This window comes from Cucurbita moschata, unplaced genomic scaffold (genome assembly GCF_002738365.1).
Source record: "Cucurbita moschata cultivar Rifu unplaced genomic scaffold, Cmos_1.0 Cmo_Scf00030, whole genome shotgun sequence".
NCBI classification, from domain to species: Eukaryota; Viridiplantae; Streptophyta; class Magnoliopsida; order Cucurbitales; family Cucurbitaceae; genus Cucurbita; species Cucurbita moschata.
In genome coordinates, this window is record NW_019268546.1 from 22498 (window position 1) to 49643 (window position 27146).

The 27146-nt window shown below is 34.6% G+C and overlaps 3 protein-coding genes across 9 annotated transcripts in view; all 3 read left to right on the forward strand.

Annotated features, from left to right (window-relative positions):
• Positions 1 to 3526, forward strand: part of LOC111464373 (probable methyltransferase PMT3) — a 4379-nt gene extending 853 nt beyond the window's left edge. The window contains exons 2-9 of one of the 4 annotated variants that reach the window (XM_023108560.1): positions 403 to 517; positions 629 to 993; positions 1069 to 1233; positions 1315 to 1497; positions 1674 to 2268; positions 2348 to 2460; positions 2538 to 2758; positions 2842 to 3163. In XM_023108560.1, the coding sequence (XP_022964328.1) occupies positions 739 to 993; positions 1069 to 1233; positions 1315 to 1497; positions 1674 to 2268; positions 2348 to 2460; positions 2538 to 2758; positions 2842 to 3163 (1854 nt within the window). In that variant the 5' untranslated portion in view covers positions 403 to 517; positions 629 to 738. Of the gene's footprint in view, positions 1 to 402; positions 518 to 602; positions 994 to 1068; positions 1234 to 1314; positions 1498 to 1673; positions 2269 to 2347; positions 2461 to 2537; positions 2759 to 2841 lie in introns of those variants that run through there. The other 3 variants (XM_023108559.1, XM_023108558.1, XM_023108561.1) reach the window with 3 other exon arrangements.
• A 3355-nt stretch (positions 3527 to 6881) lies between these two features.
• LOC111464411 (serine/threonine-protein kinase tricorner-like) lies at positions 6882 to 13809 on the forward strand. Its single transcript, XM_023108609.1, has 14 exons — positions 6882 to 7078; positions 8084 to 8462; positions 8820 to 8994; positions 9558 to 9641; positions 9718 to 9959; positions 10074 to 10293; positions 10496 to 10575; positions 10657 to 10741; positions 11468 to 11599; positions 11700 to 11813; positions 11906 to 11953; positions 12438 to 12522; positions 13070 to 13126; positions 13233 to 13809. The coding sequence occupies exons 2-14, from the start codon at positions 8242 to 8244 to the stop codon at positions 13349 to 13351; spliced, it is 1662 nt and encodes a 553-aa protein (XP_022964377.1). The 5' UTR covers positions 6882 to 7078; positions 8084 to 8241; the 3' UTR covers positions 13352 to 13809.
• Positions 13810 to 17564: 3755 nt separating this feature from the next.
• LOC111464323 (casein kinase 1-like protein 10) lies at positions 17565 to 22777 on the forward strand. 4 transcript variants are annotated; one of them, XM_023108476.1, is made up of 15 exons: positions 17565 to 18412; positions 18500 to 18540; positions 18938 to 19007; positions 19128 to 19276; positions 19352 to 19447; positions 19959 to 20029; positions 20249 to 20310; positions 20408 to 20471; positions 20546 to 20630; positions 20882 to 21008; positions 21159 to 21232; positions 21351 to 21414; positions 21609 to 21742; positions 21863 to 22146; positions 22257 to 22777. In XM_023108476.1, exons 1-14 carry the CDS (start codon positions 18337 to 18339, stop codon positions 22130 to 22132), a joined length of 1383 nt encoding a protein of 460 aa, XP_022964244.1. In that variant the 5' UTR covers positions 17565 to 18336; the 3' UTR covers positions 22133 to 22146; positions 22257 to 22777. The 4 variants fall into 4 exon arrangements, with proteins under 4 accessions (XP_022964244.1, XP_022964245.1, XP_022964246.1 ...); XM_023108477.1 differs by having other exon boundaries at positions 17565 to 18256; positions 18334 to 18412; positions 21863 to 22777; XM_023108478.1 differs by having other exon boundaries at positions 21354 to 21414; positions 21863 to 22777.
• The last annotated feature ends 4369 nt before the right edge of the window (positions 22778 to 27146 follow it).

The following is a 27146-nucleotide window of genomic DNA, read 5'->3' on the forward strand; positions in this document are numbered from 1 at the left end:
TTTTTTTTTTTTTTTTTTTATTTCGAGATGTTTATTGGTTATTTTAATCGATGCGTTTATGAGTGTTGGATGGGATTTTGCTCTGGTGATTTGTCAGATCTCAGGATTTGGTTGAATGCACCGACACTCGTTGCTTTCGTCGCTTTAGCTATTTTCGTATTTTGATGTCGGTTTAATCACGAGATGACTGTCAGTGTATTGTACGATGTTCAATTTGCTTGGAGTTTGGTTGGAATTTTTTCTCCCCTGTTATGCATATTGGAAGAAATTTCTGTTGCTTAAACTTGTGTTATGGTGTTTGAGAATGTCGGATTTCTTGACTCTTCCCATTTACTGGGAAGGATTATTGAAATTTACTGCAAGTTTAAGTTATTAATCTAAACCGACATTTTGGGCTAACAGCTTAAAGGAAAAAAGTTCAACGCTCAGCTGGTGGCTTGGCTTTCCCCCTCCCTGATTGGATAAAGGATTGCCAATATAGTAATTGGGGCTAATTCACTTACTTTAAGTAGAACAGGTTTACATATCTGTAAATCAGGTTATTTGTGTTTTTTGGCCTGTTCTTCTGTGGTGGAACTTTATGGTTTCCTGAATTTTTACAGATTATTGCCGTCATTTTCTACTGTAGCTTCAGGAGGGGAGGTTATTCCAGTTTTCCTTTAGGTGATTCATGCAACATTGTTCATTTTCGTACTTGGGTCGAACTATATAGTTGAGAAAAGCTTGAAAGTTTGATAAATGACGAGGGGAAGATCTGATGGAACTCCGAAGAAGCGCTTAATCACTACCATATGTGTTGTGGCCATATTTCTTGGGTTTCTGTATGCATATTATGGATCCATTTTTGGCAATCAAGACCGAGGTGCATCGACTCTGCAGCACGGCAGCAAATCCTTGAGCCATTATTTGTTGGGGAGTGAAGACTCTGAAGAATCTTCAACCACAACTGTGCAGGAAGATCCAGAAGATGGTATCGTACCGAAAAGTTACCCGGTAAGTAATTGTGTTCCTTGAGCCAATATTTGTTGGGGGAGTGAAGACTCATGTAGTGTGATTCTTATATCATAGGTTTGTGACGATCGGCATTCGGAACTAATTCCCTGCTTGGACAGACATCTCATATATCAAATGAGATTGAAACTCGACCTTTCTTTAATGGAGCATTATGAAAGGCACTGCCCACCACCAGAGAGGCGGTTCAATTGCCTGATTCCGCCTCCAGCAGGATATAAGGTAGCTATTTGGTAACACTGAGTAACATCTGAAGGTTTTGCTGGTTTCTAACTTTTACTTGTTACTAATGTGTTGCTGCAGGTTCCAATTAAGTGGCCAAAGAGCAGAGACGAAGTGTGGAAAGCGAACATACCGCATACTCATCTTGCTCACGAGAAATCGGATCAGAACTGGATGGTTGTCAAAGGCGAAAAAATTGTGTTCCCTGGAGGAGGTACTCATTTTCACTATGGAGCTGATAAGTACATTGCTTCAATTGCAAATGTAAGACTTCTGAACCCTTTAGGAAGGAGGGATAACACAATTTTTTTTGCTTTTTGTATGATATTTTGAATACAAAGTTCATTAAATGACTCAAATTTGCACATTTTTACAGAATATCATGTTTTTATCTCTACCATTCATGGTGTTGTCTCAAGTTTATGATATTCATCTTTCAGATGCTCAACTTTTCAAATGATAAAATGAACGATGAAGGAAGACTGCGTACTGTTCTTGATGTCGGTTGTGGTGTCGCAAGTTTTGGAGGATATCTTCTCTCTTCTAATATCATAGCAATGTCCTTAGCACCAAATGATGTTCATCAAAATCAAATTCAGTTTGCTTTAGAAAGAGGAATTCCTGCATACCTTGGTGTTTTAGGAACGAAGAGGCTCCCTTACCCGAGCAGATCTTTTGAACTTGCACACTGTTCTCGGTGTCGAATTGATTGGCTTCAAAGAGACGGGATTCTTCTTCTCGAGCTAGATAGAGTACTTAGACCTGGTGGCTATTTTGCTTATTCATCTCCAGAAGCTTATGCACAGGATGAGGAGGATCTGAGAATATGGAGAGAAATGAGTGCCCTTGTGGGTCGTATGTGTTGGAGAATTGCTGCAAAGAGGAATCAGACTGTAATTTGGCAAAAACCCCTTACAAATGATTGTTATATGCAAAGAGAACCCGGTACTCGTCCTCCTCTTTGCCGATCTACCGATGATCCTGATGCTGTTTGGGGTGTGCTGATGGAAGCTTGTATCACTCCTTACTCGGATCGTAAGTTCCTTGTCGAAAGCCTTGATGTAGATTTTTGTTTACTTACTACTCAACGATGACACTGGGTTTGTTGATGCAGATGATCATAAAGCCAAGGGCAGTGGATTGGCTCCTTGGCCAGCTCGATTAACGTCACCTCCTCCACGACTTCAGGACTTTGGCTATTCTTCTGAAATGTTTGAAAAAGACACGGTAACTGAAACCCGGGGTGAATTCGACTAATTCAAATCCGGATGCCGAAGTTTCTGAACTTTATCGCCTTGTTGCAGGAAACTTGGCGGCGTAGAGTCGAGAGTTACTGGAATCTGCTGAGTCCAAAGATCGAATCGGATACTATCAGGAACGTGATGGACATGAAGGCACATATGGGATCGTTTGCAGCTGCTCTGAAGGACAAGGACGTGTGGGTGATGAATGTCGTTCAAGAAGACGGACCTAACACACTAAAGCTGATATATGACCGAGGCCTCATAGGCACTACCAATAACTGGTATTCAACTGAAAAATGCACTTGCATATCATTATGATTATATTCAAAATAGGTAAGCCAATTACTTGATACGTTTTTAACAGGTGCGAAGCCTTCTCGACATATCCTCGTACATACGATCTTCTCCACGCATGGACCGTGTTTTCTGACATCGAGAAGAAAGAATGCAGCGCCGAGGACCTATTACTCGAGATGGATCGCATACTCAGACCCACAGGTTTCATCATTATCAGGGACAAGCAATCTGTTATAGATATGGTAAAGAAACATCTATCTGCATTGCACTGGGAAACAGTGGCAACTGCCAACTCCAGCTCCGATTCGGAACTGGAGAGCGACGAGGTCGTGTTTATCATCCAGAAGAAGCTGTGGCTGACAAGTGAGAGTGTGAGGGAGTCAGAATAAATACCAAAAGAGCCATCTTCTTTACAGTTCCCTGTTGCTGTTAAATTTTCCCATGCCCATCATCGTCGCCCGGAGGGATCAGATCAGCAAGCTAGCTAGTCGTCCCGACAACGAGCAACGATGCCAGTAAAAACGGTTCCTTCCGTTCATTAGCGAGATATTTCACATTTCTATTTATTTACTTGTGTAATGCTTTAATTTATAATCTATAGTCGATGGATATTCTTCCAACATTTTTTTTTTGCTTCCCCTTTTTGCTGCTCTGTTATTAGGCCATTGTCTATCTCTACTCAAGTTATTTGATTATTAATTGAAGAATGGAAAATTTGGCCTAAAAGGTCATAGGAATATATAAATTTTCTTAAGTGATAATGCTTCATTTTTCTTCTCCCATCTCATGCTCCAGGTCAAGATTCAGATCATTCCTCGTTTTGTGCGTGTCATTCTTGTACAAGCCGTTCAAGACAAGTACAATAGCATAACCAGGTTGTAGGTGATTTAAGCAGAGGAAATGTCGGATTACTCCTAGTAAATATTGTTTGCTTTAGCTTGTCATGTATCTATTGGTGAGAGGTTTGTACGTCCTTATAAGAATGTTCCGTTTCCTTCTCCAACCGTGTAGAATCTCACATGTTAGATGTTGAATTTTATGCTCGGGGGCGAGAATACTTCCCTTTTATGCTTTGCCCCTCAATTTCTTCCAACTTCATAGCTGTTAAACATTCATAAAACGTTGAAAACAGAGCAGAATGGGCTCTCTAAAGTCTTAAGCTATTAATGAATTTGCTTGTATCTGAAAGGTGAAGAAGAAGAAGAAGAAGAAGAATGAGTTGTGATGCGACCGACTTGCATTTATTACAGGGCTGTGGGCTGTCTATGGCTTATAATAAGTCCTAATGTTTTGTTCGGCTGTCACATCACCCCAAAACGCGTATGAACATTATACCATAGCTGGGCACCTTTACTTTTTCATGCCTTTCCCACTCCATTTCAGATTTTTTTAAAATTGATAGATCAAATAAACGTTTAAAATTTGAAACAAAAAAATACTTAGACAATCATTTTTTTGTTAACAGATAACGATAAGGCTGCAGTGAACAAGTTCGGGATCTTTTCGATCCATTAATTTTGGTGGTTGCTTAGGGAGATGGCAATGGAAATATTGTAGCATTCAAAGCTTAGCCACTATGCCCAATTAATTGGTAAAGGAAGTCTTTGTGTCTTATAATTGTGTGACCCTCATTTTCTTTAGCTTCTTAGATAAGGAAAGAGATCAAATAACTAAAGTGAAAGTGGGAACAAAAGGGCAAACAATTATTCCACCCTTTATATATATTAAAATTATTTTCATTTGGGGTCGATACTAATTTTTATTGAAATGTTCATCTGGATCCGGTTGTTGGATGATGAAAGTTTCCGCTAATTAAATTAATTATTTTAGTTAATTTATTTTTTCATGCAATTTTAGTAAGTGAGGGCAAAATGGTCATTTTATACCTACCAAAATAGATGTTTGGAAAATACTTAAAATAAGATAATAAAAGTTAAAAATAGTGTTTAAATCATAAATATAATTTTTGAAAAGAACCCATAATTTATTGTTTTTATTTTTATTTTTTAGATTCAAACTTTTATCTTAATATCTTATTTAGTCAACGGGTATTAAAAAAATAGTTTTGGATTTTAAAATTTATTTTATTACTAAAACAAGCTAAGCTCAAAGGTTAAAGGTATTATTTAACATTAAATTATATATTAGATTTCACATATTTAAATAATAATAAAAGAGGAAGACAATTTTTCAATGCCTATAAATTAAATTTATCTCTTAGAAAACAATTTATTTAATTTTCATAGACTAATTTTAAAATCATAAAAATTTAAAAATGAGTACATTTAAACCCACATACCATATATATTTTAGTTTAAGAAAAATAATAATTTAATGAGAGGTAAATATGTGACAACAAATATGGGGCGTGACGGCGGCGAGAGGCGGTGGTTGCGTTGACAGCACACCACTGCAGCATTCCCGGCGGAGGTTAAGGAGGTTAAGGCTTTGAATATGCTTCTCACTGCCTTACCATCTTATCCCCCGCCGCTTCGCTCATTTCTTGTTTTTATTCTTTTTTTTTATTTAATTATATATAGATATATATATAATTTTTTCGACATGTTTTTTTTTATTTAATTATATATATAAATTTTAATTGTATGTTTTTTTTTTTAATTTAGAAATTATTTAACCATTTGTTGCTTCTAGAAATGAAGATTATCCACACAGACTCACACCAATCATTTCAACATGTTTTTTAGGAAATTTTTTAGGTCACCGAGTATTATTACCAGAGACCAACACGAATACATAGGATTGACCAAGCTTGTGATTGAGTCATCGTGAAAAAATGTGCATATTATTGATACTTTTTATGCATTTCTTAACCTCTGTATCCTCGTAATTTCTCTTATTCGAATGTAATACGGTTTCATTTATGTATCTCTCGTCCATTTGAGCATCCAAAATTAGTTATTCACAACTTTGTTAGATTTGAATTGTTTTGTTTAACGTGTCGAAAAAATACTGTGTGAATGTAAGGTTTTAATGACATTGGATATGTTTGTAAATGAATGAGAGAATTTAAGGAATAAAGTAACCGTTTAAATTTAAAATTGTTATATATATATGTTCGTGAATGTATGGCTATCGAAACTAGAAATATAATTGGATTTTTAGTTTGTGTATTGTCGTGTTTGACGTATTTGGAAAAGGGCAAGTAAAAATGATAAATTTCGATATTTAAGGAACAGAGTATTTATTAGTGGTTCACGAATTTATGGTCGTATAAACCAAACAAATGATTGAACATTATTTTTGCTCAACGCGTGTCCTCGTATATTTGGAGAAATCACGTATATGTAAGATTTTGATGACGTAAAGTGAATTTTGGCTGTTTTATTGCTTTTTCTCAAAATAAATAAATCACAACAAGTTAAAGCTTAAAGACGAGATAGTTTAGATTTTTTAACATTTAAAATCATTCAAAACAACCATTGTCGGATTCCACGTCAATCGGAAGGGAAAAACGAAACATTTTCGTGTGGAAAACTCTCCATGGTGTTTTGAGAATGAAACATTTCTTACAAGGGTGTGAAAACCTCTCTCTACTGGACGTGTTTTAAAACTGTGAGGCTAATAATGATAACAATATCACTAACGTGAGTTTTGAGCGGTTATAAATGGTATTAGAGCAAGACATCAGGGTATTGTGTTAGCGAGGACACTAGGCCCCTAATGCAGTAAATTGTGAGATCCTACATCAGTTAGAAACATCGCTGGTAAGAGTGTGGAAATCTCTCCTTATTATACGCGTAATGGGGAAGTTAGGAGGCTGACCAAAAAAGTTCAAATAGGACAGTATCTAGATCACGTAACGGGAAAGTCCATAGACGGATTGAAATCGCTTAAAGAGGATAATATTTAGATGAGTATAGTTACGAGAAACCGAAGGTGATTTTATTAAATTATAAAAATAAAAATGGTAATTTAACGAATGAAGGTGAGGATGTTTGTTGCGTGAGATTATGAGCATAAATTGCGTATTGATTAAGGCGGGAGAAAATGAGATTAATGAGAGTAATTATAGAAATACGGAAGAGAGAGAGTGGATTAGTGGAAATACGCGTATAAAAAGCACTTATTATTCACCTTTTTTTTTTTTTCAACAAAAGAAAAAAAGAAAAAAATGGGGCATCCGAATCATGAAGACAGACTGTTTCTCTTCTTCACTGCTTCTTCTTCTTCTTCTTCTTCTTCTTCACCCCAAATCACGGGCCGTACAATCTCTCACTCTCTCCTCTAGGGTTTTGCTGCGCTTCTCTTACTTTCCTGCTCTTTCTTCTCCGACAATTTCTGCGGTACTCTCTATCTCTGTCTTTCTCTCTCATTTTCATTTTATTGTTCTTTTTCTCCGATGTTTAATTCTTCTTCAATGCCTGATTTGCTTTGTTTCTTTGAGTTATGTACTTGTTTGTGCATTATCTGATCTACGAGGTTGGATGCTTCTGCTGGTCTCATTTTTGTTTGCTTTTTTTAAAATTTGAGCCGATTGATCTGGTTTGGTTTTCATTCTGTTGAAATTGGGGGGAGTTGGCTTGTTTTTGGTCAAATTGCGTGGAGAATGTGGATTGAAATGGTGTACGGCATGAGGAGTGTCTTTTTTCTTTATGGAGATTCTCTTGTTTGGTGCTTGTGTGTCTGTTTCTTGTATATATTGGTTGATCCGAATTTGAAGGAGGATTTGATGGTGTTTGTTTCGTGATTTTCTGGTTTTTTCCCGAGTTAATAAGCTCTTGGAAATGGCGGTGATGTAGTTTTGGAGGAAAGTTTGATTCGGCCTCTAGTCTGGCGTTTCTAATTTAGATAAAATAAATGTTTATGCTTCATTATTTTGGACGAATTTTAGTGTACCGGACGCACTTTGGTTTGGACATCCGACCGGTCAATTATTTGGTGCAGTGGATGTTAGCTCAAGCATCATCTTTATTGCTGGTCGTGTCGAGCTCTAAAATTTCATTAACCACCTTCTAAGGGAGGCTTTCATTCCACTCTGACGTAAACCGCCGCTGAGTTGATATATCACGAGGACGATACTTCCTGATTTTGAATAGCTGGCTGCAGGAAGTGCATTGCTTTGTAACATTAAGATATTGAAAACTGCTCACCAGAAAGATTGGAGGCTTTAAGAAGTTTAACCTTTTATTAATGCCTTCATCGTAGGCTCCTGGCAAACAACGATCTACGTGTTATTATCTAAATGACACAGTATCGTTTTGTTGTTTCTATTTCGCCATTGGCAACAGCCTTTTCTTATGAATAGTATTTATCCTATTCTCATGGTTAGATATTGTCTTTCTATGCAGGAAATTACGTTATCTGACCCATTGGAGACGTACTGCTCAGTATATGTATATTTGCTGTACCACTATGTACTGGGTGAAACATTTCATGTATGATTGTTGAATTAAAATGAACATTGGGAAGTGTGGTTTAAAACTTAGCATATTTAGTGTATGATATAATGGAAGCTACTAGATGTTGGTTTAAGAAGTTCAAATCCAAAGACAATCCAAAGCCCCCTACAAATAAGGAGAGTACAGGCAATGCAAGAGATGCGTCGAGACCACCAACCAGTGAAGAGGTACCCTCCAATGTCACCAAGCAGAAGGTTGCAGCTGCCAAACAGTATATAGAAAACCACTACAAGAAGCAAATGAAGAGCTTGGAAGAAAGGAGGGAGAGGTTGGTCTTATGTTTTTTTATAGTTGTGTGGTCAGCCAAATTTTATTTTTCTATAGTATCCTCTCCTCCTCCTCCTCCTCCTCCTCCTCCTCCTTCTCTCTGTCTGCTGCATTTCCATCTTCATGTCAAGTACTTTGTAACATGCTAAAACTGATTGGCTTAGGTGCTAGTATTATTTGCTCAATCTTGTTCATCCAATGATTTTTTCCAGTTGTACACTTGCAATTTTTAGGTTAGCTCATAGTTCTTTCCTGGAAACTGATTGAAGTCTTTGCCACCTTGGCTGTTCAGTTAATCTTCTATGTACTTGTTGATTTTTCATGCCTTGGAGTAAAGTTTTCACTGCTTTCTCTGTAGACGCCATGTACTAGAAAAGAAGTTGGCTGATGCTGAGGTCTCTCAAGAAGAGCAAAGCAACCTGCTTAAGCATCTAGAGAAGAAGGAAACAGAGTATATGCGTCTTCAGAGGCATAAAATGGGTGCTGATGATTTTGAGCCACTAACAATGATAGGGAGGGGTGCTTTTGGAGAGGTATGAATTCTTTCTTTTACATGAAAGTTTATCTTTTCTTACGTGATCATCCGGCTGCTAATGGCTAGCGGTTAAATTTTGATGGCACTGTTATCAACTTTGCTTTGAATTCTAGTAGTTCTGCAGAAAAAAGAAAAGGATAAAATGTTAATAGCTGGTGCAGGTCAAAGTGAACGATAATACCTTTTCATGTATATCATATTTCTTTTTATCTATTTCGTTGATGCATCTTCCCCACTTAAGGTTCCTTTTGGCTTTGGGATAGTTGGCAGTGAGATCTTTCTTGTAGTTTCCATTTGCCTTATTGTTTGAAGATATACGAGCAATAGATGAAGTTAACATATGTTCAACATTCTTGGCATGTTTAACTGGATTTCTTGTTCAAAGATTAATAAGGAAAGAAGCTCATGGATGAATTGGCTAGCATATACTCTTGTGCAGAGAGAGGGAATAAATGGCCTTTCAAGTATTTGGACAGAGGGGGCGAGGCAAACCATTAGATTGTAGTATGTTAACCGGCTATTCATTCACTGAGACACATTTCCATTTTTATTGAGATACAGGTTAGAGTTTGTCGGGAGAAAGCAACTGGCCATGTATATGCCATGAAGAAGCTTAAGAAATCAGAGATGCTTCGAAGAGGCCAGGTCTGCTTACATTAGCATTACAGACACTATATGGTTTTAGTCACTATTTTGTTGAATGTGTATTATTTGACTATAGGTTGAGCATGTGAAAGCTGAAAGGAATCTATTGGCGGAGGTTGACAGTAATTGTATTGTAAAGTTGTACTGCTCTTTCCAAGATGAAGAGTATTTATATCTTATTATGGAATACTTACCTGGTGGGGATATGATGACTTTGTTGATGAGGAAAGATACTCTTACAGAAGATGAGGCTCGATTTTATGTTGGTGAAACAGTTTTAGCTATCGAGTCAATCCATAAACATAATTATATCCACAGGTTAATATTTCCTGCTTGCTTTGTTCTTTAATTGATAAATTTCATTGCATTGTGTTCATGGTGGGCACATGTATGGTTATTGGGAGTAACGCTTATTTCCTGTGCCCTTTGCAGAGATATCAAGCCTGATAACTTGCTTCTTGACAAGGATGGCCATATGAAATTATCAGATTTTGGATTATGTAAACCATTAGATTGTAGTAACCTCCAAGAAAAGGATTTTTCCCAGGGAAGTAACCTTAGTGGTGCTCTTCAAAGTGATGGGCGTCCTGTGGCATCAAAACGCACACAGCAGGAACAACTACAGCATTGGCAAAGGAACAGGCGGATGCTTGTAAGTAGTTCAATATCCTGTATGGTAGATCCATAATTACTTTACATTAGTCACTTGTAAATTGGTGAACCAAAAATTTTCCTTTGCTTGATTCTGGTTTTCCTAGTCTTTTTTCATCCTTAGAGAAGTTCTCATTTTGAACCTTTTACGACCACATATTGCCAAAAAAATTTATTTGACATTAAGGTGATTTCTGTTGCAGGCTTATTCTACAGTTGGAACGCCTGATTATATTGCTCCGGAAGTTCTGCTGAAGAAAGGATATGGAATGGAATGCGATTGGTTAGCATCTTTCTGCTTTATTTGGTTTATTTTTATATTTCAAGATAACCTTTCGATGATATTTTGCTAAATCAACTTCAGGTGGTCACTTGGTGCCATCATGTATGAAATGCTTGTGGGATTTCCACCGTTTTACTCAGATGAGCCTATGTCAACTTGTAGGAAGGTAATGTGGAACTAGTTTCGGATTTTGCTTTGGGTCCTTGATTTCTTAACATGAATGAAAGATCTTACGAAGTATGTAAGATATATGTTGGTTTACATTTACTGGATGAGAATAGATTCGTGAAAGAATAAAAAAAGAAAGCCAACGGAAATAAAACAGGCAGAAATCGGAATAGAACTTCTAATGTTAAGGTTTACTGAAATTATTTTAGTATCTGAATATAAACGAGAAGCTTAATATTAATGTTATTAACTCAGCCTATAATGAAAATTAATTTTTGATTGGTACATGACTCTAGTTATGTAGTGAAGCAAAATGTCAAAATAAAAATTAAAATGGACTAGAAGAATGGATAAATGGGAAGGCGTCCTCTACCATTGTTTAAGATAATGTTATTGTGGACTGACGAGTCTAATTATTTTTATGGATAGAATTCATGTCAAGATTATTGTCAACTCGAAGTAAATAATAATTGTTAGATTGAGGAGAATAATTTTCAATCCTTCATTGTCAATCCTTGTAAACAAAGCCTTAACTTTCTTTTTTTATTACCTAGAGCCTGGATACTGGCAACCTTATGATGGTCGGGGTCTTAAAGGGACATGGTGTAATTTTGGATTTATCCTCTCTAATTGTGTAGTTTAGTTAACTATTTTGGAATTGACTCTTGTGGTTTGATACTCTTTTCTCAGTCGTGACTAATTTTCCCTTTAACCTATGGTGCAGATAGTTAATTGGAAAACTCATTTGAAATTTCCAGAAGAAGCGAAACTCTCTCCAGAAGCGAAGGATCTAATTAGTAAACTCTTATGCAATGTTGAACAAAGGCTTGGGACCAAGGGTGCAGATGAAATAAAGGTGTTGTGTGGTGTGTTCTGTTCTAAATGTTGATCAACAAATCACAAATTGAGTTCCTAAAATAGAGTGATAGTTAAATTATTGGTTGATTTGGCTTTAGGCACACCCATGGTTCAAGGGCATTGAGTGGGACAAGTTGTATCAAATGAAAGCTGCATTTATTCCTGAGGTCAATGATGAACTGGATACTCAAAATTTTGAGAAGTTTGAAGAGGTACACCAGTAATTCATTTTCTGTATCTATAGCAGAACTGTTTCTGGTACCCTTGTGTTAACTTCTTCTATCCATTATGGATGGTGTTATAGACTGAAAACTCAATTCAGACGTCATCGAAATCAGGTCCATGGAGAAAGGTTAGTTTGTCAGACTCCTGATAATTTATCATTGGTTTTAATTTTACGTGGACAGAAGTGTTTTCTGTGGCCATTCTATAACTTGCATCTAAAATTTCCTAATATATTGGATCATAGGCTCTTTTTTCTTCTGTGACTTATTCTATCAAATTCGTTTCTGGGGAGGTAGCTGAAGTTGATAAGATTTCTGGGTTTTTTTTTTTAAGACTCTAGTCTCTATTTTTAAAATTAATAACCAGATGGTCCTGACTGTTTGTTGGAATCGGAACGGCAGGAGATTCTTAACAACTAGAACTATTCTTTTTGTTTGGGGAGGGGTGTTAGGCCAGGGACTTCAGATGACCTAGTTCTGTTTTAAAAGAACAAGAAATCGGAATGACAGTTGCATAATTCAGACAGACATTGACCTGCAAATCACTGATATATAGGACATTGCTAACTAATATGCTGCCTGTTTGCTGATTTTTTTAATTGTTTAATGCAGATGCTGTCATCGAAAGATATTAACTTTGTGGGTTATACGTACAAGAACTTTGAAATCATCGATGATAATCAATTGCCTGGAATCGGTATCTCTGCCCCCACTTGTTTCAATACGAATGAAAATTTTTCAACAGATATATCTATTCTTTTTTCTCCCTCTCACTACCCATAAACCAAAGAACAGTACGCTTGTCTTCATTACTCTTGGAGTAATGCAAGGCAATGTAGGTTCTTTCATTGGTTGTCTTGGTTACTCATTGCAACTTTCCTTCGCATTTTTTTTCTGGGAGAAAATGCTGTAGTTTAGTCGAGTTATACATGTGGAAAGGTAGATTATGTTGTTAAATGGAAGATGGTTCCTTCATTTCTTGCGTTCTTGTTTGTCCATAATGCTTTAGCATGCATATTATTATCTTAGTTCTCTAATTTATGATCGGGATCAATTTTACGACACAATAATATATTGTATAATGTTAAAATAAATGTTTGTTTAGTTCATACGTAACTAAATGCTGCTACACACGAAAAGCACTCTCCCTTCTCTTAGATTGGAAATATTGTCTTTTACAACATCCATTTCCATGGCCCTTTTTTAAGCATCTTACCTGACATGTCTGCGGCTTTTGTTAACAGCTGAATTGAAGAAGAAGAGCACAAAATCTAAAAGACCTTCCATCAAATCTCTTTTCGGTAATTTTCAAGCCCTTAAGAAATCTTCATTTTCTGGTAAGATTGCCCCATTCAGATCTTCCTTCGTTAATGTTTTTTAAGTTATTGCTTTGGTCTATAACCGCAGAAAACGAATCTGCAATGGCGACCAATCAACAACCTGTTCAAGGCAGCTTTTTGAAACTCTTGCCTCCCCAACTAGAAGTTCCTGAGAAACCGATGAGCGCCAATGGGAAGCATTCATGATTTCGGCCCATCGTCGGGGTTACTTCCCAAAGACCGATCACGTGCTCTTGGGTGAGAAAACTACCCTTTTGTTTAACTGCTGCTTTGCATATTTGGGTAAATTTTGGACAGGAGGTTTTAGAGAGGGAGGGGAGGGCAAAGGCCTAATAATCTGTTGGGAGTGAGAAAAGACAATCAAACATTGGCTCATGGATCGTCTGGTTTCCATTAGTCTCTGTAAAATATTTCCTTTCCTTTCCATTGGAGGTATAGGAGGTTGTTCTTTCCAAAACTCAAACTCGTGACTTGTTAATTCCTTTTCTTTTATTTATTTCCATCCAACCCCTCTTTCGTGCAAGATGCAAAGCTTCCTTTGTTCAATTCTAGAATTACTGGTCTTGTAATTAACTTACTGTTGTTGTTGTTGTTGATAGTTGTATCATTTTACACATGGAAATTTTAGATTCATATTAACATGTTCTAAATTGCGTGTGTTTTGCTTCTCTTTTCTCTCTCTACAAAGCTTATTAGTTCATGACCTTTATATAACTCACTTCATTCAGTATATCTTCTAAAGCTTCATTCTGCCCTCTGTGCCTGCTTATATTTTGCTATCACCCTCCAAATTTTGACGAGAAATATCCTGAATGCGTTTGGTTTGGTTAGGCCTGTTAGACGAACACGACTCTCCACAATGGTATGATATTGTCTACTTTAAGCATAAGCTCTCGTAGCTTTGCTTTGGGCTTCCTCAAAAAGCCTCGTACTAATGGAGAGAGAGTAATATATAAACCTATGATTATTCTCTAAATTAGCCGATGTGAGGCTTTTATCATCCAACAAGGTCCATAATTTTTTTTGTCTCGAACTTTTAGGTAAGTAACAATTTAGTGTTTGAATTGTTAGTTTGTAATGATTTGGTTCCATTGTTTTTAATTCTGTAATAATTTAATTTTTGAAAATTTGAATTTATTTTAAAAATGAATTATTTAAATAAACTAATGTTTAGTTGACATATTTTAATTGTTATGTCATCATTCCATTACGGACAAGGGGAGTCTAAACAATAATTTGTTCAATTGAAAATCAAATTCAAGGCCTGTGAGACTAAACATGTCATTTTTGGAATTTCAATAATCAAATAGAAACTAAATTAAAGTATTAAGGTAGTTTAAAACTTTATTTTTCGTTTGTTGTTTCAATATTAGTTGGCATTTGAGTGAAAATCGAAAAGAATCCTCTGTTTAAAAATGATTTTAAAAATTTCGAACATGACATATCAACTAATATTTTTTCAAAAAAAATTGAAAATAAAAAATTCTTAGACGCTCCTACATTCCCCCACCCCCAAATAATGTTACGTTTGAATTTTATGTATTTATTTATTTTAATATTGTCGTGTTTAAAACTAATTAAAAATGAATAGTTTTAAGAAAACCTAAATTATAAATAAATAAAAAAATCCCTAAATTAAATATTAAAAAACTTTAAAAGTAATTTGGAAATAGAAATTCATCAAATACAATTACTAATATATATTTTAAATGAATAGAACCTCCAAATTTTATGATTATAAATTGACATCTAACCTAATTTTGAAATAAAATAAAATTTAAAACCAAAAGGAACCATTCAAATTAGATTAAAAGAGAGAGAGAAAGTGTGTCATTATCAAATGAATTTAAAAAATGTTTGAATTTGGTATGCCATCTTAGGATATTATGTGTACGAATTATATTAAAAAAAAAAACAGGTGAGACAAAGGACTAAATCTAGTCTCATTCATATCTCCCTAAATACTTTTATTTCAAATTAGAAAGTTAATTATAAATTTACCTTTTTAAATCTTTTTTTTAATAAAACAAAACCCTTTTAAGGAAAAAAAAAAGCTTTAATTGATAATATATTAGGTTTTCTTCGACCCTAACACATCACCAATAATAATAATAAAGTTAAATTAATAAAAATACCCTGTACGTCGTTTAAACTTAGCCAATAAACTATATATGTTCATGTAGAGATGTTACGTTTTGATCTATAGACCCGTCACGACGAGATGAGACAAAATAAACGTGTGTCTCCATCGGGAGCATTTTATATGTGTGTTACAAAAAAAAAAAAACTTTAAACTCTTCTCCATTGTGAGTGTTTTTTAAAACTCTTCATAAATTTCAAGAGTATAGCTATCACGTCAGGATGATAAACTAGCCGACAAGAGAGATACTCGCACTAGTATGATGATGTGTCTAAATTTTTTTGATGCTTATGGCATTGTTTGCTAACAATGGTGTAGAAATTACGAAATAAAATAATATATTATTGAATATCAATATTGCAACAAGGATTAAGGAACAAGACGATACCCATCTTGGTTTAATTGAAATTGATATTGGTAGATTACCTGTCTCGTCCTCTTCGACCTGAGCCACTCAAGTCTACCTCGGTGGACATTTTCGATGTTATGAATAGGGTTAGAAGCCTACGAGTTCATTGTCCATACCTAATTTAAATTAATTCTATACTTCCATGCCAATTTATGAGAGAGACAAAATTTCAACCTTTCAATATAAAGAATTAATTTTTCAATTATATATATATATATATATATATATATATTAATGAAAATAGTTAGGATATATTCCTTAGAATTATATTTTAGAATTTTTTTTTATAAACTTAATACATCATAATTGAACATACTAATTTTAAAATATTTGAATTTGAAATGACATTTATATTAAAAAAATAAATAAAAACATTTCAATTTCCATGTCATTTCCTATATAAATAAATTTATTTAAATTAAAAATAAATAAAAAAGAAAAAGGCTTTAATGTGTGTTAATAACTTTTAAGGCATTGATTTTTGTTCAGCCACGTAATCACCCTATCCACCTATTTTGAAAAGAAAAATACATAAACTATAGGCAATTCACATTTTCAAATTTTATTAATATAAATAATTAAAATTAAAATAATACCATATTATAAAACGCATTATTGTCACAAAACCTAATCTTATTTGATAATATATATTATTACAAAGACCGTATCAAAACTATTATTGATCCTAACTCTTGCCGTGTCTGACATTGAGCGTCTCTCCACGTCCAACCTCCCAAACAATAATTTATGTAAAAAACAGTGATTACTATCTCGACAAGTGATAAAAATGTACTTAAAGACACGTAATTTTAAGGCTTAAGTATATATAACTGTGAGGTCTGAGTAAAATACAAGCACGTGAATTAGAGATGTTCATGAGACGGGACGAGGACGAAGAAGCCTGCCCAATCTCCACCCTCCTTTTTCAGTCCCCGTCCTCGTAAAATTTTATATTTTTTTTTGTGGGAATCGAGATAGAGATTCCTCGCAATAATGTGATATGAAAAATTTTCAATATTTTTATTTTTAAAAAATGGTTCTTCTATTTTCTTATTATGTATTTCATTTTACAATATAATTTTTATTATAAAAATATAAATAAAAATCTAATATAAGGTTTGCAAACAAAAATATAATATAATATTTTACCAAAACATAGTTTTTAATAAATTAAAATTTAATATTATAACAAAGAAATTTCAATGAGTTTTATTACGATTATAATATATAAATAATAATATTTACAAAAAAAGATTAGAAGTTTATTATTTTGACCAAAATTTTACAATTTTTTAGCTAAAATAAAGTACAATATTGATGAACCACAGGTAAAAAGTAAATAATAATAATAATAATAATTGCAAGACAAATAAAATATAAAAAAAATGATTTTATTATAATTTTTAATATATATATATATCAAACATAGAGAAATCCCTTAATCGAATGAGAGTGATCATGAAAATATGAGGTTTAAAAATGTTTAAAAGAATTTATAATTATTACATGTACCAACAAAATGCATTTTTATTTTTCGTAATTGGAACATAGAACTTCAAAATTGGAAATGTGAATTAATTTGGAAAAAATATATTAAAAATTTTGAATTAAAATATGTTTAAAAAAGAGAGAAAATTAAATTTAGGCCGGTTTTGCAATTATTATTGCAATAAAAAAAAATAAAAAAAAGAATATTTTAGGGGGAAAATGATCTCAACCAGCGTAAATTTGGAGACGTTTGGTGGTTCCCAACTAATATTTATTGGAATAAATAATTATTAAAAATAAAAATAAAAGAATTAATATTATTATTATTATATCATATTATCATCCAGCTTTTGGTGAATCAATTATCACTCACCGTACTTTCTCATCTATTTTATTTTCCTTCCTTTTTCTGTGCTTCTCCTTCCCTCCTTTTCCTCTTCTTCAATCACATCTCTCAAAATACCTTTCCCTTCTCTTCCGCCATATTCAATCTCTTCTTCAATCGCCATAAATCCCTTCTCAATTCCTTTCACCTCTCTGTTTCCAACTCCTTCACTTCATTTTTTTTGATTCCTTGCTATGAACTACTGCTGTATCACAGGGATTGGATTCTTTTCATCTTCTAAATTCCATCGTTGCCTCCTTTACTGATCTTTGCACTCTCTGACAATTCCGATTTAAGCATCCTTTTCTTTCTCCTTTTCTGTGTTTACTTCCAGAAATTACACTATCTTGCTCTCCCCCCAAAAGACAGAAGAACCCTTTTTTGTTCGTTTTGGGGATTGGGGTTTTGCTTACTCACTAACTTCTGTTTCTTAGATTCTTCCTTCTCTATCATATTTTCGGATTTTTTTTTCCAGAAAGTGAAATTTGAAGTATTTTCGGCGGTCTGGAGTTGGGTTTTTGAGCTTTTCTTTCTTTTATTTGAAGCTTGAAGGTTTTTCTTCATCGCCGTGTTTAATTCCCAGTTGGTGGATCTGAGATGGTGTTTGGAGATTGCAATCGTATCAAGGATCTAGGAATTGCGGATTGGTAGTTCAACTGTTCTTGTTCGGTTAGTGTTTTGGATTGGGGTTTGAGTTGTGGTGATAAAAGGGTTAATCGCGAGGGCTTTAATTCGATTCGAGCTAGATCATGGAGCATGTAATCGGTGGGAAGTTTAAGCTGGGCCGGAAGATTGGAAGCGGATCCTTCGGTGAACTGTATTTGGGTATGCTTATCTGGTGCTTTTGAGATGGATTTTATAGTTTTTGAGAAGCTTTGTAGTTAATATTGATATTGATCTGGATTGTTGTAGGAACTAATGTGCAAACTGAGGAGGAAGTGGCTGTTAAGCTGGTATGTAAATGATCTTCCCCTTCCCCTTCCTTCCTATATTTAGTGCATAACTTAATCATTACTATTTGACTTGGACTGGTTTCTTGAAAGTCGAGGCATTTTGAATTGTTTGTTGACACGGACGAAGTCAAGGAAAACCTCTGAAATTATTCAATATTGGACCTTGGACATATAAGAGTTCTGAATCAAATCTCTTTAGAAAGAAGATCTTTTGTTTGTCTCATCGTAGCCTGATAGTATGTTCACAAACTATTCTAGTATGTAACTCGAATTTGGATGCACCCTGTGACTTAGGTTCCTCACTTGCTCCAAACTGGTTGAAGTTTATAGCAGTAAGCATAATGGGGTACGCGTTTGTATCTCTATATTCCTTGACGGTGATATATTTTCCTTGCAGGAATCTGTGAAAACCAAGCATCCTCAGCTTCACTATGAGTCAAAACTATATATGCTTCTTCAAGGAGGAAGTGTGTTTGTTTATCTCTCACTACTTCCCTATTGAGTTTGATTTTGATCTTGTTATTGTTATTCGTTTAGTTTAGTATGCGATCCGTGTGTGTAGCTTATATATTGTTCATTTTGTGAAGCTGGTATACCTCATCTCAAATGGTTTGGAGTTGAGGGTGAGTATAATGTTATGGTTATTGACCTCCTTGGGCCAAGCCTTGAAGATCTGTTCAACTACTGTAATAGGAAACTGTCCTTGAAAACAGTATTGATGCTTGCTGATCAGTTAGTAAGTATGCTGTTCTTGAAAGAAGGTTCAATTCAATAGGGTTATTAGGCTTATTATGTTCATTTGTTTCCTTAGATAAACAGAGTTGAGTACATGCACTCGCGGGGGTTCCTTCACCGCGACATAAAGCCTGACAACTTTCTAATGGGGTTGGGACGGAAGGCTAACCAGGTATTTAATATTATGTGTCCCATCTGTGTGTGCCGATTTATTTAGGCCTTTTCTTGAAGATCATACAGCAAAGTTCATTTAAGATGTGCTTGCTATGTGTTTTTGTTGGTAATTCACGATATAATTACAACTTAAATAAGAGCTAGAAGGATGCTTTGATTCAGTCGGTAATTTAATTGTCACGACTCACATTCGATTGTTGAAGTTTTCTGTCTACCAACTTTCCCCACCTGACAACAATGAGGGGAGAAGCGTAAGGGGTTTATTGTTATCAGGATTCTAATTTCTCTTTGATTGATAAAGCCATATAGACCACTTAGCGTGAGTTCTTCCAATTTGGGATGCAAGAATGGATTGTTCTTGATTAGATTTTAAAAAATTCAAATTAATCTTGCCCGTTGTGTTTTGGCTCTGTGTGAATGCGGTGTCTGTGGGGCAATGAAAATTTGTTATTTAGAGCTCATGCACGATGACGTTTTCCTAAGAAGCCTGTTGGCTCATTATTGAACAGGTATATATTATCGATTATGGTCTCGCAAAAAAGTATCGGGATCTTCAAACACACAAGCATATACCATACAGGTATTTGAAAACTAGCATCTGATCAAAGTTGTTAGCTTCTTGCTTATCTGATAATTCAAGTGAGAAGCAAAGACGATACTACTGTCCGCGCATTTTCACCTTAATTACTTTCCATTTGGTTGGTGAAAGTTCTTTTTATCTGAGCATGCTAGCATCATTGTGCAGTATAACTTGTCTTTGCCAAAACTCCCTTGAATGAATCTATTTTTTTCTTGGCAGAGAAAATAAGAATCTCACAGGAACAGCTCGCTATGCAAGTATTAATACCCATCTTGGAGTTGGTAATTGAGCTATTTACTCTTCGATTCATCCATTATGATATTCAATTCTTTGAAACCGTTCCGATATCTATTTAGTATATATTTTGTTTGATTGCAGAGCAAAGCAGAAGGGACGATCTTGAATCTCTCGGCTATGTGCTTATGTATTTTCTCAGGGGAAGGTTTGATGCTTGTCTTGTGTACTCTCTATTCCTCTTTCTTTTAATCCAGTCTAAAATTTAATTTGTTATTTCAGCCTTCCCTGGCAGGGTTTGAGAGCAGGGACCAAAAAGCAAAAATATGATAAGATTAGTGAAAAGAAAATGCTCACTCCTATTGAGGTATTCCTACATCTCTTACTTAATCTGTTGAAGTGAAATAGAATGAATTACCGTCGTTCACCGAAAATGGGCGAACTGTTGGCTATATTGGTCATCATGTTAGCTATATGTTTGAGCAATGGTGGCCATTTACTCAATAATTAACTACCTTACAAGCTTTCTAGGCTGAATTTTGTATCAAACCATTGTCATAGCTCATGGTTATAAATGTTTAAACTCGACACACCGGGAGGCCTTCCATGTTTTTTTAGGTCCTCTGCAAATCTTTTCCAATGGAATTCACATCATACTTCCACTACTGCCGAGCCCTAAGATTTGAAGACAAACCAGATTATTCGTATCTGAAGAGGCTTTTTCGCGATCTTTTCATTAGAGAAGGTTAGTCCTATCCTAAGGCCTACTTGAACTATGTGCGGTCACAGTTGAAGACCTTATGTTGTTGCATCCTCCTCCATTTTCAACTGAAGTTTCCATGAACTGTATCAAAAGTGGTGATAATGGGCATGACACTTGCAATTTTCGTTACAGGTTACCAATTTGACTACGTGTTTGACTGGACTATATTGAAATATCCACAGATTGGCTCCAGTTCAAGGACTCGAGTACGTATCTAAATACTTTCCACGTTGTCAAGGGAAACGAGATGTAAAGCAAGAACTATATTTATTTACCTTGATAGTTTCTTCTCTTAATGTTCTTATTCTTGTTTCTTATCATCAGCAACCAGCTGGGAAAGCCGCTGTAAACCCTGGACCATCTGCTGAAAGAGTGGAGAGACCTTTAGGTATGTCCCTTATCCCTGCAAGGTATCGAAGTTTGTTTTAAAGCTCGCAAATGCTGATATTTCCTACTTCAACTAGTTGAACCATATGGTCGTGTCGAGGTCTTGTAGCATTTGGGTCGTTCATGTTTGACTGGATTGTCTATTAGTTCCTTTAATTTGTTTAGTTGAACATACTCTCTTTGAATGTCATTTAGTGGGACAAGATCTCCGCGATAAATTTTCGGGTGCTGTGGAGGCTTTTGCTAGAAGGAATGGCACTGGACATGGTCTACACAGTGATCACTCCAGACATAGATCCTCTGATGATGTGCCTTCCTCCAAGGATGTGGTGAGTTGAATCATCCACAAGAAAATCATATACTAGAATTCTTTGCCTTTGGTTGCTATCCAGTTCTCTGGTAATATTATCTCCAGTTATAGTATTTCTCTACCTCCTCCAATATTGCAGCAACCGGATTCGGAAAGAGCACGGAGTTCTTCTCGACAAGGGAGTGCTTCTAAGAGACCTATCTTATCCAGCAGCCGGCCTAGCTCCTCTGGGGAGCCAAGTGAACTCCGCTCAAGTCGACTTTTCTCAAGCAGCAGTCGTCTGTCTGCTTCTACTCAACGAGTTGAGCCAAAATCATCCTTCCTCCGTTCTTCGGTTACAAAAGGCAGCCACGATGATGCCCTTCGAAGCTTTGAACTATTATCGATTGGCACCGGAAAGAAGAAATAAGAAGCAATCATCGGGTGAGGGAATGCATGCTTTCTCTGTTGTTCCCGTTGGATTGCATCAATATGATGATGATTTCTAACATTTGTATGGTGTCTTCATATTCATCTCTGGATTCCATCCTCAGGTATGGAACTTAAAAAAACTCTCTCCCGCCTCCCCTGCCTCCCCCGCCTCCCCCGACCCGCCCCCAGTATGTATATGTGCCTCTTCAGGGGTTCATATTAGTTTATATAAATCTTTTAGACTCATGAAACAGAGAGAAATTAACAAAGCTCCGGGAAATTGTTGATACATTTGAGGCAGCTGTAACTGTAATAAGTACCTCTAGCATATTCATTCTTTCATGGTAAAGAGTTTCGACATGAACCCGGGAGACTTCGATGATAATGATGATGATGATGATGATGCAACGGATGGAGAGACTCGTTTGAACTCGTTTTTTTTGTTCTTGGATGATGAATAGAAAGAAACCTCAGCTTTAACTTTCTGTGTTAATTATACATCTGCTGCTGCTACTGTTTTCTTATGAGGATCTGATTTTCCAATGACTTTTACTTTCCCTTTCAATTTCAAATAATATGCCTGTAATGGTATGAACAAATATTTGCCTTTATGGATGATAGTGTGCTCGAACAGTTCAAACGAGTTCATCCGAACTAATATTTTATTTTTATTCGTTCAACATAAATAGGTGGAGATTCATTTAGAACTCTGTAACTTACTGTAGGCTCGAGAAATGGAGACAAGATGTGTATGAACGAGATATACAATAGGAAGAACGGAATAGAATTTTCGAATGTTTGGTGATCTTAGATGTGTTGATATCGATGATAACTCCTTGTCATGACGAATCATTTCATCCGGACGTAAAAAGATTATGTAAATACATACGTAAAATCGAGTGCCAATTTGGGAAGACATCAATGCTTTTGGCAACTATATGGTCTGTCCTAACTCGAAAATTCTTCACTAATAATCATCGTTTTAAATTCACAAGCTTTTTGTATGATCGGCCTCTCCATTGTCTCGCATACTATCGATAAAAGAATAATTTTTGCATTATCGTAATCATGCGGGTAAAGATAACCAATACGAAAAAATAAAAGATCGCCCTTTAAAAGACAACATAATATGTCGTCTCGGTTAAAAAGATATTTTAATTGGCCAAACCATTGCTAGAAAATATTATCCACTTTAGTCCGTTACGTATCGCCGTCACCTCACAGTTTTAAAGGTTTCCATACTCTTATTTTGTTCCCCTCCCCTACCGATGTAAGATCTCACAATTCACCCCCTCATAAGGAATATTTTGTTCCCTTCTCCTATCGATGTGAGATCTCCGGAGAGGGGATGTCTAGCTCTCATACCATTTATAACAGCTCAAGACTACCACTAGCAAATATTGTCCACTTTGACCCGTTACATATCACCATCAGCCTCGCTATTTTAAAACACGTTTGTTAGAAAGAAATTTCTACACTCTTATAACAAATGTTTCGTTTTTCTCTCCAACCGATTTGAAATCTCACGTTAACCCATTTCTTGAAAACAAAAATAAAAGAGAGAAAACTTATGAAATCTTGAATTTTTAAACATGGTAGTAATCTTCATTTTCTTTAAGTCTTTCTTAGTCATTCTACTTTTGATATTGCTCTCATTCGGATATGGTCTCGATTCATTCATGTACTCTTCCTTTACTCAAGTGTCACATATACATACAAAATCAACCCAATTTAACTACATGACTTGACGTGCTTCGAAGAAAATACAGTATTTAACGACTCAAACATTCATCTGCTATATGACTATATTATCTACTTGTGTTAAAGTGTTTTTAAGTGTAACAAAATTTGGTAATAAACCATTTTTCTTCCAATCAAAATCAGAATCAAAATTAATTAATTAATTTTTTTTAGTTCATATAAATTTAATTTCTTTAACTCTAAATCTATGTCTATTTAATTCTAACATTTAATTTATTTTTGTAATGTCAAGAATATTTCACATTCAATTTTCATAATTATCCAACCTAATAATTAGTTTATTAGTATTTTCAAATAAAGGTTCAGTTGTTTAAGTAACAGCCCCACCAGACCAACCACAGCCCTCTGAATCTCTGGGTTCTGGCGACCGACAGCAGTACAAGCCTGAGCCACTCAGCGCGAAACACCCACTGCCTTTCTCACGAGAAGCTCATCTCCTTTTGATCCTTGAGCCCCCAAATTGTAAGAATAAAAGAAGATTATACGGTTTCTCTGTAGCGACAACGTACTTCCAGGATTTGCCACTCAAAACTCTCATTTATTGTAAGTGGGTCTCTCTCTTTCAATCCTGTTTTTCTTATTTGAATCTGGTAATTTTCACTTCCGTAACCTGTTTGATATAATGCCTCTGAGACACATTCCCATGTCTTCGAAAAACTAGTGGGGCTATGAATGCCCGCAACCTGTTTGATATAATGCCTCTGAGACACATTCCCATGTTTTTGAAAAACTATTGGGGCTGTGCATGCCCGCAACCTGTTTGATATAATGCCTCTTAGAAAGAAAAAAAGAACATATAAAATTGGTGGGGCAATGCCTTCGAGAAAAACGTTCCCATCTCATTAAAACTAGTGGGACTGGGAGTGTGTCCATGGACATGTTTAATACAATGCCTCTAAGAAACAGTTCCCTTATTTTGGGGTACTTGGGTCGGTGTTGGTGACTCTCGAAACCTGTTTGATGTAATGCTTGTAAGAGACATTGTCATTTTGTTTATAAAAAAAAATCCAAAAAAATCAGTGGGGTTGTGGTTGTTGGTGATGGCCATAACCTGTTCGATGTAATGTCTTTTAAGAACATTTTGTGAGATTTCAGGTCTGTTGAAGAGGGAAACGAAACATTCTTGATAAAAATGTAGAAACCTATTTCTAATAGACGCGTTTTAAAATTGGAAGGCTGATAGCGATACGTAACGGGCCAAAACAGACAATATCTGCCAGTGGTAAACTTTGCCCGTTACAAATGATATCTGGGCCTTTTAAGGGGTAGATTGTGAGATTCCACATCTCCTATGTTAACAAAACATTTCTTATAAGAGTGTGGAAAACTCTTCTTAAAACTGTTTTAAGATCGTGAGGCTGACGTGATATGTAATGAATCAAAACAGATAGTATGGTGTTGTTCTCGACGCCTGGTTCCTCTTTCTCCCATTAATTGCATCAAAAGCTGGTGAAAATTGGGTGTTTTATTGGGGACAAATGGAGGGGATAGGCCAATGCCAAGCCCACTGCATGCCCTATTAACTAATCACTGAATTGTACTGGTGCACAATAATTCCTTACATTATTGTCTATTCAAGCTGTGTCATAATTTTCTTATTCATTATTTAGTATCTTATAACAAAAGAAAACTCAGAGCACAAAGTGGTTATAATTTTTCTACAAGGAATGATAATTTTATATTTTAGTTTTTGATAAATTATTATTTTTGTATGGGTAGAAAGCTAGAATTTAATCTGGTTTAATAAAATTATCATAAATAATAACTACCTTAAATTTTATTAAACCATAAGTACTAATTTTTTTTTAAAATTATATAGATTAAATTTATAATTTAAATTAAAAAAACAGAGAGGGAAAATCTAAGGAAAATAAAAATCTTTTAACTCTTATATAAAATTAGATTCGAATAATTAAATTGGCTAGTAGATAAGTCATAAATCTTGTAAAATTACATGAATTAGGGTTAAGGTTCAGCATCTCAGAGGTAATAATGAAAGGTAAACACCATATCTGGTTCAGCATCTCAGAGGTAATAATGAAAGGTAAACACCATAACAGAATAAGAGCAGTTTAGACATTCCAACAGTATTCTGACTTCTCGGGGAATGGAATTTAAATTTAGAAAAGAATCCGGAGGAGAATAATATGTAGACTTTTACCTCTAAAAAATGATTTCATTTTAAATAAGAAGATTAACCAATTAAATTACAAAATTTATAAGTTTTAAATTTTCTAGATTTTTAATTTTGTATTAGAAAAAAAAAAATTCTAAAAGTAAGGAGTTATTATCTAACTAAAAAGTAAAATTTTAATTTTATATCCAAAAATTTGTAAATTATTTTAAAAAATATCCAACAAACTAAAATTTATTAAATATAAAATTGAATAATGGAAAATTTATTCTATATTTTTTAAAATTAGAAATTTATTTGACCAAGTTCAGATACTAAATCTTAAGTTATAGTCAATATATATATATTTCTTACTTTGTTAACATTAAATATAATTACGAGGTTAATTTTAGAAAAAAAAAAGGGTAAGTATTAATAAGAGTGTGGTAACCAGTGGCAAATTCGTAAATATTGTAACAAGTGGGGGCGTTAATTGTGGAACAAATTAAAATTAAAATAAGGGTTGTTTGGTACTATTGACAAATATTCAAACCCAAATTCAAAATGACACCCACTCTCCCAAAATATTAAAAAAATGCCAGCCAATCACACGTCACACATATATCTAAAATTCTACCTCACCAAATAATAATAATAATTAAATCAAATAATTGATGCAGCTTTTCTATTTTTATTTTTTTTTAATAACAATCTTTTTTTTAAGATAAGAATTAATATTTAATTAAGCCTAAAAAGTAATGGATAGTTATTAATATTATTATCTATTCTAATATTGACGTGAAGTAATTATATACTTTGAATATTTTAAATGGACACTTTTAAATAATATAAAAATATAAAAAATTAAAAAGAAATTGGATAATATAAAAAAGTATGACCATTATATTAATAATAAATATTTAAGTAAATAAATTAGGATTAAATATAAATATTTGAATATATAATAAAATATAAATATTTTAGATTAAATAATCTGAACATAATTCAACAAAGATAATCACTCTGACTTCATTTGTATCGCTGTCGGGTTTGTTTTTCAACTTTATTCAGTTTTCCAAATATACCCCTCCCTTCTCTCCATTTTCCCTTCCAGCCCAACCAAAAACGGTTCCATTCT

Coding starts and splice junctions, on each gene's coding strand:
- LOC111464411 (XM_023108609.1), top strand. CDS start 8,242: ATGGAAGCTACTAGATGTTGGTTTAAGAAGTTCAAATCCAAAGACAAT. Junction 8,995..9,557: donor GGAGGGGTGCTTTTGGAGAG/GTATGAATTCTT, acceptor ATTGAGATACAG/GTTAGAGTTTGTCGGGAGAA. Junction 10,294..10,495: donor AAAGGAACAGGCGGATGCTT/GTAAGTAGTTCA, acceptor TTTCTGTTGCAG/GCTTATTCTACAGTTGGAAC.
- LOC111464323 (XM_023108476.1), top strand. CDS start 18,337: ATGGAGCATGTAATCGGTGGGAAGTTTAAGCTGGGCCGGAAGATTGGA. Junction 19,277..19,351: donor TGATGCTTGCTGATCAGTTA/GTAAGTATGCTG, acceptor TTGTTTCCTTAG/ATAAACAGAGTTGAGTACAT. Junction 19,448..19,958: donor TGGGACGGAAGGCTAACCAG/GTATTTAATATT, acceptor ATTATTGAACAG/GTATATATTATCGATTATGG.